At 39.3% G+C, this 12,065-nt stretch overlaps 1 protein-coding gene and 1 pseudogene across 1 annotated transcript; one reads left to right on the forward strand and one right to left on the reverse strand.

Moving 5' to 3' along the window:
- Positions 1-2,625: 2,625 nt before the first annotated feature.
- MUCL1 (mucin like 1) lies at positions 2,626-6,941 on the reverse strand. The gene is made up of 4 exons (XM_037845874.1): positions 6,867-6,941; positions 6,342-6,371; positions 4,596-4,658; positions 2,626-2,790 (listed from the first exon to the last, which is right to left on the reverse strand). The coding sequence occupies exons 1-4, from the start codon at positions 6,922-6,924 to the stop codon at positions 2,672-2,674; spliced, it is 270 nt and encodes an 89-aa protein (XP_037701802.1). The 5' UTR covers positions 6,925-6,941; the 3' UTR covers positions 2,626-2,671.
- A 4,538-nt stretch (positions 6,942-11,479) lies between these two features.
- LOC119542459 lies at positions 11,480-11,838 on the forward strand (annotated as a pseudogene).
- Positions 11,839-12,065: the final 227 nt, after the last annotated feature.

Here is a 12,065-nt window from a genome sequence, read left to right on the forward strand (position 1 = left end):
GAGGAGGGGGAGGCTGTAGATATATTTTTTATTATCTGCCCAAATTACTTTGGGATGTTAAACAAGTTTTATATGATTCCACTTATACATCTAAAATAAACAGATTAATAGCAGCAGAAAGTAGATTGGGATTACCAGGGACTGGGGAAAGATTTATTGTATAATAGGTACAGAATTTAACTATCGGCTCATTCAAACATCTTGGGAATGAATGGTGGTGATACACAAAATTGTAAATGTAATCTATGTCACTAAAGTGAACATTAAAAATGGTCAAAAGTAAAATTTGTGTAACATATAGCTTACCAGAATTTGTTGCCAAGAAATGCTTTAACTGTTAGGTGATTTATTCATCTGGAAACCTATCTTGCAATCTATGACAAATGATCTGATACATAGAAAGGATTCTCAAATTGGATTCCCATGATCCTTGTATAAATACTCTATCTTTATTCACATTCTGTCTAGTATCAACACTTCATGAGGACAGGTAAATGAAAAATAGTTTCATATCCAACATTCCCTTGAGAGATAGACTGGCTTCCTCAACACATCTCACAGAATTATTTATCATGTGCTTGATCTAACCTATTGTTTGGCATAGAACGAGACACCTTAAAGGTATTCCTTGATGGTTGAATAGGATAAGGGAATAATCTGTCAGGGAAAAAAAAATGATACCAGACTTATTGCATGAATACTGAATCAGGCAAGGTACATCCAGAGAATCAGAACTAGTAGGAGACACATTTTAAGAGATTAATTGCAAGGAACTGGATTACACCAGGGTTGTAGGGAACTCCCCATGAAGTCGTAAGTTTGGGCAGAGAGAGTGAAGGTAATGTAGCAGGAGTGGGACCCTTGGGAATTTAGGCCACTCCCTCATGTAACTTTCCTGTGTCTTGAGGGTCTGCTCAAGCCCATCACATATATACCACTCACATTTGATAATGCAGTTCTGCAGTGCACACCCAAACCTTTGCTTTGTGTCATTAGACAGCATCCAGTACATGACGGACAACTCAGATTACATGGTAACTTGTTGGTCCTTGGTTAAGCATTTAGTCTCTACTAAGACCCAGGAACTTGTCAAAAGCAGTTTCTCTAGAGGAGAGAAGTTATATACCAAGAATGGTATGGTTCTGCTAACAAAATCTAAAGTACTCTGTTTTTCACCTACAAAGGTATACCAAAACCTGCAAAAACCATCTCTCTATCTCCCAGAGACACTTAAAGTGCCACTGGTTAAGATGGATGATATGGCCCAAGTGGCAGAGCAGCATGACAACATAGACCTATTGCAGAGCTTTCTCTTCCTCTAGGCCCAACTCAAAACTAGCAGTTTGGGTCATTTCAAAAATGGCCTGAAGTTCACACCCAGAAGATGAATAATTTCCTCAAAAATACAAAGAGACCCACCAGGTTTGGTACCTCCCTTTTTATTTTAGGAGGGGGAAAATATAATCACTTTTCCTTCACCTTAGAAGGGGTATCTTAACATGACCCACAACACAGGGTCCCAGGAATTTCACTGCATTGAAGTTACCAAAAGTTTTTTGAATTTATTTTCCGCCCATAAACACCCAAATGTGTTATGAATATGTCTAAAGTAGTTCTTCTTCTTCCCCATTAGATAAAATGAGTATAATATTAGTAAAATACACCAGCATGATATCTTATGGAACAAAAAGTCAATGAAGACTGCCATGTACCTAATTATGATAAAGAGGTAGAGAGGTGGAGAGTATAGAGCTGAGGTGGAGACTGAGGGCATATGTCTGGCCTTGCCAGCCAAAGCCAATCAACTTCTGTAGACTTTGGTTACAAATGCTGAGGAAAAAAAGCATTAGCCAGATCAAGAGCTTCATACCAGGTACTAGGGAATGTGTTAATTTGCTTAATCAAAGAAATCACCAATCGGACCATCTGGAACAAAAGAGCTGCAATTGCAATCTCCACCTGATGAAGTTGACAACAATTCACAGGTATTATCCAAGAACCATCAGCTGACTGGGCATGGCAGAAAGGTGAATTAAATGGGAATGTTGTGGGAATCATTATCCAAATATTCCTCAAGTCCTTGATGGTCACATTAATCTCTGTAATACCTTCAGGGATGTGGTTTTGCTTTTCTTTTCTATTTTCCTAGGGAGAGACAGTTCTCATTGTTCCACTTTTCCCCTCCTAATATAATGTCCATAATCCACAGTTCAGGGAGTTAATAGGGTGATTCTGACAAGTGGTCTTCAATCTCATCTACAAAATACCACCACAGCAACATCTGGATTACAGTCTAATAACCAAGGGCGGTAGGCAAACCAAGTTTGCACATAACCATGATCATCACTTGTACCAACACTTTTATTCCTGTAGCTGTTTTGTTCCCCATGTGCTCGAATTATGCCATGTAATCTCTATTATTACTGCAAGTACCAAAAGATCAGACATACCCATGCCTGTTCACATTTCTTCTACCATGTTGGAAAAAGAAAACAACATCCAATTTTAATTGCTGCTCATGATTATTCTTTATTTGAAAGCAGGTAAACTGGTTGAGAATGGGAAAGATATTGGGAGCATAGTAGACAATCAGATGAAATAAAATGTGGCAATTCTTTTCCAGCTGGAGAAACTGCTAATGGTCCAGTCTAGGAATGTGTCTGATTCCATCTCAGGGAAATCGTAGTGTCGGAAAAGTCGGAAGATTCGGTAAAGTCGGAAGATTCGGAAAAGTCGGAAGATTCGGAAAAGTCGGAAGAGTAGGGAGAGTCGGGAGCACTATATATTTTTCTATAAAATAAAAAAAAACATATTTTCAGAGGGATGCTAAAAAAAGGGCAGAAGGCTGTTTACTTAAAGCCCACAAGGGGAATAACAAGTGTTAAAAGGCATTGATTCAATGCAATCAAAGCAATCTGGGGTTAGGTTACTGGAAATAGCATTATGGTAAAGATCCTCTATGTTCAAATACTGTTGAAAAAAACAGAAGCTACTGCTGTGGATAAAGTGCCTAGGTAGACTGAAAGCTGTAGCTAGAACGGGAATGAGACAAGGATGCATTTCTTAAACAAAGGACAGAGAGCATTCCACCCTTCTTCTGAGAAAGGAAAAGAGGCATCTTCTCTGCCATGGACTGCTCAGCAGCTCCATGAACCAAGTGTGAAGCAATGATCCAGACACTGATAATGTACAAACAAAATTTGGAAAAAGCACCATCAACTAAAATTACAGGTGTTCCAACCCAAACCCCTTTTCTTTTTTTTTTTTTAACTTTTTTTTTAATCATTTTATTGAGATATATTCACATACCACGCAGTCATACAAAACAAATCGTACTTTCGATTGTTTACAGTACCATTACATAGTTGTACATTCATCACCTAAATCAATCCCTGACACCTTCATTAGCACACACACAAAAATAACAAAAATAATAATTAGAGTGAAAAAGAGCAATTGAAGTAAAAAAGAACACTGGGTACCTTTGTCTGTTTCTTTCCTTCCACTACTTTTCTACACATCCATCCATAAACTAGACAAAGTGGAGTTTGGTCCTTATGGCTTTCCCAATCCCGTTGTCACCCCTCATAAGCTACATTTTTATACAACTGTCTTCGAGATTCATGGGTTCTGGGTTGTAGTTTGATAGTTTCAGGTATCCACCACCAGCTACCCCAATTCTTTAGAACCTAAAAAGGGTTGTCTAAAGTGTGCGTAAGAGTGCCCACCAGAGTGACCTCTCGGCTCGTTTTGGAATCTCTCTGCCACTGAAGCTTATTTCATTTCCTTTCACATCCCCCTTTTGGTCAAGAAGATGTTCTCCGTCCCACGATGCCGGGTCTACATTCCTCCCCGGGAGTCATATTCCACGTTGCCAGGGAGATTCACTCCCCTGCCCAAACCCCTTTTCTTATACCCCATATTCTAAAGGAGAATTGCTCATTACTTATTTACTTATCTTTAAATTTTCTACCTCATAGAGGTACTATAAATTTAAAATTATGTTTTTATGTAGACTGTATAACACAATTCCAGTATATATCCTACTCAAAAAATTTTGCAATGATGAATATGAAAGTTGAAGGAGAGGGATAAATAAACAAGAATAGGAAAACTCAAATGACTCTCCATGAATTTCAAAATTACCAGAAATAACCTTAAGAACCCTAAAACCCTTAATAGAGAAAGGGTGTCTCAATATGAAGCCATTTTCCATTATAGGACCTTTTCAAAAGGAGAAAAGAAATATACTGATCAGAGCAAACCAACACAGTTACCTTCCCACATTATCCCTAAAATACCTCTTATTTGAGGTATTTCCAATGACATTATTGCTAAAGATGAAGTTTGCCTTATTATTGCCAATATTTAAAAAGTAACATGGTTGCCAAGAAGACACAATGGCCAATTACTGCTACTCTCTATACTATAACTTGCTACAGAAAACCAAAAGAAATTAAAGACCAATGAGAAGAAAACAGGGCTTTTCTCATTGCTTTTTACTCCCGCGCAGCAATATATTCTACAGTAAAAAGAGGGAACTTCAGGATTACAGGAGACAGAAAAAGGAAGCATTTAGAATGGCAGGATCTTACTGGTAGTAGCCGTGGTAGCAGAGGTGGTGGTAGGAGCCGCAGTGGTGGTCTGTGGAGTGGCAGCTGAAATTAGGAAGAAAATTCCCAGGTAAAACACAGATTCCTGCTCAAGGAACAAGATTTCTCCCACCCATGCTTGGAAATGCGTTCCTCAGTCTGAATTCATCTCTGAAAAGCTGCCATCCATTCTGTCATCCCTTCACACTGGACATGTCCTGTCCCTTTTCCTCTTCTGTTTCCCAACATAGCCCTGGAATTGTTGGAACAGGTAATATCTGAGGCTTTTCTCCAATCACATCAGGGCTGATAGAGCAGAAGGTATACACTTTATCTCCAAAATGAGCCCAGAAGACCCATCAACTTGTTTTACAATCACAGGGACTACTACCCAGAGGCAAAAAGAATATCCCTTGCAACCGGGTATTCTGACATCCTTCCACAGAATAATTCATAATTGAATATTTTCCACTGCAACATGTACGAGTTTTTGTAGAGGGAGAAATTCCACAGGAGAGGAGAAAAACAGATTAAGTGTATTCATATTAAGGATAAGATGTATCTCAGATTGGATTATTATTATCTCTTCATTGCAATTAAATCTCTTCCCTCAGCTCCTGCCCTAACAGGGTCACATTTGTCTCACCATTTCCATTGACTGAGACTCTGTCTCTACAGCAATAATTGTGAGAGACATAGTAGACAGAATGGGAGATTTGGTACTATCCTTGCAATAATAAAATAACCCCAGAGTCTCTGTCACACATCCCATGTTCAAGGGTTAAGTGACTTTGAGTTATTAGAATTCTCTCTCCTTTAACCCCACATGAAAGCTATGGATAAACAGAAAGATCACAACAACTTGCAATAACAGGATTTCCCCAACTGTATCCCACAGTCTAGCAGTTCTGTCTCAGGCACCATTCAGGTGAAAGAATATATTTCAAACTTAATCCAACAGGGCAGGTAGCACTTATGACACAGTGTGCAAATTCTGGTTGGAGTCAGAGAAATTATGTCCAAAGGACAAAAATCCCCAAGCTGTATAGCATCAGAGAAGAAATCCTCACAATTTCTGCATGAGCCCCACATGCACCTACACACTCACACACACACTCACACACATGATACACAGGACGCTTTTGAAGTAGGAAAAGAAGGAACAGGCTCTTTGGTTCACCATCTCGGTTTTTGGACCACAGTGTACTTAAAGCCTAAATACGGCAAATACACAATTACAAGGAAGAAAATATCCTGTTTCTTTTGGATGCCAAATCCCACATCCCACCTTCCTTAGACCTAATGCTGACTTAAATATCTGCATCTCTATGGCCCCTCAGGCATTACAACCTCTTCTTCATTCTGAGACTAACTGACCTCAGTTCACACAATGAATATCTTTCAAGCTCTCTAAATTATGATGAGCAAAACTACAATACATGCATCTCATAAAATTGTCAGGCCACCATAAAATGTCACATTACCCTTTTTTTTTCTGCTGGGAAAGAAAGAATAGTTCACAATTCATATAAATCCATGTCAGAGGCTTCATGTTGCTAATGAAAATTTAAAGAAATAAGCAGGAATTTGATGTTCAAAACAAACTTTGGAATCAGGATATTGGCCTCCTACATTTTCCAGGGTTTTCTTTAACCTTGGACATTCCCTATTATTGCTGAATCTTTGAAAAGAGTTGGAAGTGGAAAACAGTCACAGTAGAAAGGACAAGAAGTGCAAGGGCAGACTCACCAGCTGTAGTTGGAGCAGTTGTTGTATTCTCTGGAAAAGTAAGAATAAACAGTTAGAGTTGTGACAAAGACCAGCTTGGGTGGAGGGAAAAGAGAATTCAGAAAATGCTTGCATGAGTGAAAGCCTCTTGGTCTATGGTATAGAATTTGAGGGGGAAGAGATTCATATATAATATGAAATCCCACATGTCCACTAACTAAGCTGACATGCTTTCATTTTTGCTTTCCTGAGTATATAACCTGAATTACATTCCAAAACAGATTTTACTACACTGACAATAATGATGCTGGGTTCCCACGGTATGCACTGGCTGACAGTGAGAGTGGAATAGAGCAAGGATCTGACTGAAATAGGAAAGCATAAAGGTGGAGTCAAGTCCATCTTGAATGGTCAGTTAAATCAGTGATAAACCTTGAGAATGGACCTGGAACTGGAGTATCAGCAGTCTGCCTACTCTCCCATTGGTCACACATATATTCAGTAAGAATCTTGAAACCTTATTTTCAGGTAAGGATCTTCACTTACGGCCAGAGACCAGGACGGTGGAAACTCCAACCAGCACCAGGAGTGCCAAGAACTTCATTGTGAGGAAGGGCAGAGCAGTAGCGCAAGCAGGAAAGCTTTAGCCCAGGTGGAGTTGGGTGATGACTCTCACATCCCAGGTACTGGCACTATATAGGCAGAGGGCACCAATCATGAGCTGCCAGCTCAGAATCCAGGTTTGTTAATGCCAGAAACAGGTGGTGTTCAGAGAAACCACCAGAGGATCAACAATTCAGCCAGAGACCCTTTGAAAAGGTCATGAGATGCAAGTCCTTGACTCTGAGACAAGTTTCAAATTTAAAAATTTTCCTTGTGAAATCTTACCAAGCAAAACTCTCTCTTTCTGGATTCCTCTTACTGTTATGGGGTAGAGTAGCACTAATTTCTGACAAGCTGGAAAGGCTCATACACAAACTGACACATTGCTGCTTTCATAGAGATTAGAAGTTGTAAACTGCAAGCTTGCTTAATCATATTTCTACACAAATGGTAATAATTAGGGCAAAGGAAACCAATCCAAGTACCATCATCAAGTCATACTACTCATTCCTCAAGCCACTGCCTCCCTCCTCTGAATGTTGTAGAGGATAACTGTCATTTATATATACAGCAAGTCCAACAAAGAATTCCAGAACTAAATCTGACCTCTCTGGATTTTCTCTTTTCTCTTGCATAAAGATTCAGAATGAAGGAGCAATTCTGAAAAATATTATTAATTTCCCATACATTCAATGAATGAATTCAGTATTGAACATATATATCAGTACTATCATGTTCCATGCACATTGCTATGCATTAGAGAATGGGCAGTGAACATACCACACAAAAATTCCAAGTCAGGCATTCTATCAGGGAATCATTCCCTAAGGAAAAAATACCTTATAATTACAATGTATTACATCAGAGACAGCAGACTAACATTAAAAAATAATTTCACAGGGGAATCATAAAGAATGTTTCTATAGATAGAAGTATGGAGTTCTGTGTATAGGTAATGTGGCTAAGGAAGAAATTATTGGGAAGGAGACCTTTGAACAAAGATTCGAAGGAGCTCAGGACTGAACCATGGGCTATCTTTGACAACTGTATTCCATGGGGAAGAAAAATCAAGTCCTAACACACCATAACATTTTATCCTGCTTGTCCCTCCGCCATATTTGAGCACAGCCCCACAGAGCACTAACTTATGACAATAAAAGCCTCAGTCATTAAGGATATTAATCCACCCAAGCTGCTCAGTAAACACAAGCTTGTAAACATAAGACTGAAAGAACTACATCCACATCCCAACCAAGGGTGGAAACTGGCCAGGGTTCCAAGGGAGACACAGAACATCTCCTGAAATAATTAAAATGTGGAGTGTTCACTGCATTCTAAATATGCTTTCTCCAATAATCATTGAAAAGGATTTCTCATTCATACAAATAATGCCTTTGATCCACACACGAGAGAAACTCTGCCTTCCATAGCAACCCTGAATATCTATCTATCTTTCATATGAAAGTCCACAAATCAACACTAGACACAGGATATACCAAGACATGCTGGACAGGCCCCCACATGTGAATGAAATAGGAAAGATGGACTTTCAGGGAGGGTGGTCCTTATGCTTCAGAAAGAGCTGTTCTCCCCTGTCAAAACTAACCTCACCTCTGTCACTAAGTACAGAGCTGTTATTCATGATGACATGCAGGCATGAGCTAAAATTAGCAGCAAGGGTTATAGTAATTACCTTTTCAATATTCTACTTCATATAAAAAGTGTATTTCACACAGAGTTTAAGATCATATTCTAGCCCCTTGACTTCACTGGAGGTGTAGGCTGCTTTGGGTCCCCAAATCCCACAGAATATTAAATGTCTACTAACAACTGGAAGAGCTATCTTCCTCAAAGTTTCAGCAAAGTTTTAGAGGGTGCTAGTAGCAAAAAGTTCATGGGATGAAGAAAATGTAGTTTAAGAAACAAAGGGAATCTCATGACAACCTTGCATCCCCCCCTACCCCACCCCCCTTCCTATATGGTGTGCTACTGGCTCGCCACACTCAATGTGGGTCTCTGGTTCTTTTCCAAGGGGAGCAGAGTAACCCCTATGTGCATACTTCAGTGCCTCTATGTCAGTCCCAATCTGTCAAGTGGCAGCATGAAGGACTTAACCAGGAAAATTATCTCTGACTTTCCCTCCAGAACTTATGTTGTAGGCCAAAGCAGGTTGCCATGAACTAAAGCAACATGTGTAATAATCAAATGGAAGCAGCCTGGGGAAAAGAATTGCTGGCTTCAATACATACAACAGAACACCAGAAGAGGCAGGAAAGTCTGTTTCAATGGGACTGACGGGGCCATTCAGATATGTTTAAAAAGGAGAATTTATGTAATAACCCTCATGTCCATGACAGGACACATGCTCAGCAACACAGAGAGGACACAGCAATTTAGATTCAGGATGATCTCCTTAGCAGGAGGACTAACTCTGACAGAGGACCAGTCGACACGAGCCAATTTACAAAGAATTTGATAGACATTTTTGCTTTAGGCTGATTTGTTAGTTCCTAACACTCAAGGAAATCTCTGTCTCATCACTGGCTAGATACAAACTTAAGGAGCAGAGAGTATAGGGAATCAATTCCAGAGGTAACACATAATGAAAATGAACAGTGTGAAAACAGTTTACAAGTCAAACAAAAAAACAGGACATGGCAAGCCATCAAAAGGAAGAAGATAATACTTCAGAAATCATATAGGAAGAAGATCAGATGTTGTATTTACATACAAGACAAAGACTTTTCAAATTGTTATTCAACTTGTTCAAAGTGCTAAAGGAAAATGCGTGGAATGAAAGATATCAGGGAAACAGTAAATAAACAAAAAGAATATAAACAAAGAGAAAATATAAAAAGGAAACAAACAAAAATACAGGACTGAAGACCACAATAATTGAAATTAATAATTCCCAAGAGGGTTTCAATAGAAGATTGGAGATCATAGAAAAAAAACCAGGGAACTCAAAGATAAAACAATAGACATTATCCAGCTTGAGTTGCAGAAACAGCAAGGAATGAAACAAACTTCACAGAGCCTAACAGATCCATAGCAGACATATCAACCACCATCAAGCATACTAAAATATGCATCATGGGAATCCCAGAAGGAAGGGAAAGAGAGAAAGTGGTAGAAAAAGTGGGAAGTGAAATAGTGGGAGTAAACAGCCCAAAATTAATGAATACATCAATATGCACATTCAAGTAACCCAAAGAGTTGAAGAGAACTGCACTCTGACACTTTATGTTCAAACTGTCAAAAGCCATGAAAGAAAATATCTAGAACAAATATATATAGAGAGAGGGATATGGTACAATAAAAAAGTCAAATAAATCTGAAAATTGACAGTAATGGAAGAGTTGAGGGGAAAAAAGGGTTATAAGGCTTAGACTAAATTAAAAAAATGGTAGAAGAATATCCCATATTATCACTAGTTACTTTAAATGTAAAGGGATTAAACTATCTTGTCTAATGTCAGAGATTGACAGAATGGATTTTAAAAACATGACCCAATTATATGCTGTTTACAAGGTTCAACCTGAAAAACAGAACTAGTAGGAGACATATATTAACAGATTAATTGCAAGGAATTGATTTGCACAAGTGTTTTAGGAAATTCCCCACAAAGCCATACATTTGGGCTGAGAGAGTGAAGATAATGTAGCAGGAGTGGGAGACATGGGAATTTAGGCCACTTCCTCAAGTAACTTGCTTGTGCCTTCAGCCTAATCTCATACACATCACTTATGTATGATAATGGAGTCCTGCAGGGCACCCCCAATTTTGTTGCTTGGTGTCTTCACACAACATCCAGTTCTTGAGGAACAGCTCAAGTTTCATGGTAATTTTGTGGTCCATGGTTAAGTGTTCAGTCACTAGTAAGGCCCAGTAACTAGCCAAAATTTGTTACATTAAAGGGAAGTAGTTATACACCAAAATCCTAAAGGTCTGCTATGTTCTTCACCTACAGGGGCACCCAATGGCTGCAAACAACATCTCTCTCTAGCACCCAGAGTCACTTCAAGGACCACTGGCTATGGTAGGTAACATGGCTGGAGTGGCAGAACAACTTGCCTGCCAGCATAGACCTGCTGAACCTTCTCTTCCTCTGGGCACCACTGAATACTAGTAGTTTTTTTGCCTTTTGATAAATGGGCAGGAGTAACACACTCAGATGAGAAATACACTACCTCATAAATCCAAAGAGTCCCACAAAGTGTTGTCCCTCTTTTTTTTGTTAGTTGGAGGGGTTAGATCCAACCACTTATCCTTCACCACAGAGGGATATTGAAACATGATCCTCACATCTGGTCTCTAGAAATTTTGCCGAGAAGGAAGCCCCCTGAATTTTTGTTGGATTTTTGTACATGAATAGATGAATGGATAAACAAAATGAGGTATATACATACAATGGAATATTATTCAGCCATAAAAATGAATGAAACCTTTTGAGTAAAACACGGGCACTGCTGTCTGGTGCTCTGGCTCCCCACTTCTGACTCACCGCTGTTCACTCTCGCTGAGGAACAAGTCAGTCAGGAAGCCGCTCCGCAGCCATGGTTTTTAAGAGCACTAGAAAGATGCCCATGGAACCAGAGGAGGAGATTCACCACATTAGGATCACCCTGACCAGCCGCTACGCGAAGTCTCTGGCGGAGGTGTGTGCTGAACTGATCAGAGGCTCAAAAGAAAAGAACCTCAGGTGAAGGGACAAGTTCAGATGCCTCCCAAGACTCTAAGAATCACCTCAAGGAAAACTCCTTGTGGTGAAGGTTCGAAGGTCTTGGATCATTTCCAGATGAGAACCCTCAAGTGACTCATAGACTTGCACAGTCCTTCTAAGACTGTTAAGCAGATAACTTCCATCAGTATTGAGCTAGGACTAGAGGTTGAAGTCATAATTGCAGATGCTTAAGTCAACTATTTTTAATAAACTGATTGTCAGTTGCTAAAAAAAACCCAAATGAATGAAGGTCTGATGCATCCGATAACATGGATGTACCTTGAAGACATCATGTTGAGTAAAATAAACCAGAAGCAAAAGGGGAGATATTGCTTGAGCTCACTTAAATGAAATAAGTATAATATGCGACTTTATAAACTCAGAAACTGGAATACAGGTTACCAGGGGCTAGGGTGAAG

This window comes from Choloepus didactylus, chromosome 8 (assembly GCF_015220235.1).
Source record: "Choloepus didactylus isolate mChoDid1 chromosome 8, mChoDid1.pri, whole genome shotgun sequence".
NCBI classification, from domain to species: domain Eukaryota; kingdom Metazoa; phylum Chordata; class Mammalia; order Pilosa; family Megalonychidae; genus Choloepus; species Choloepus didactylus.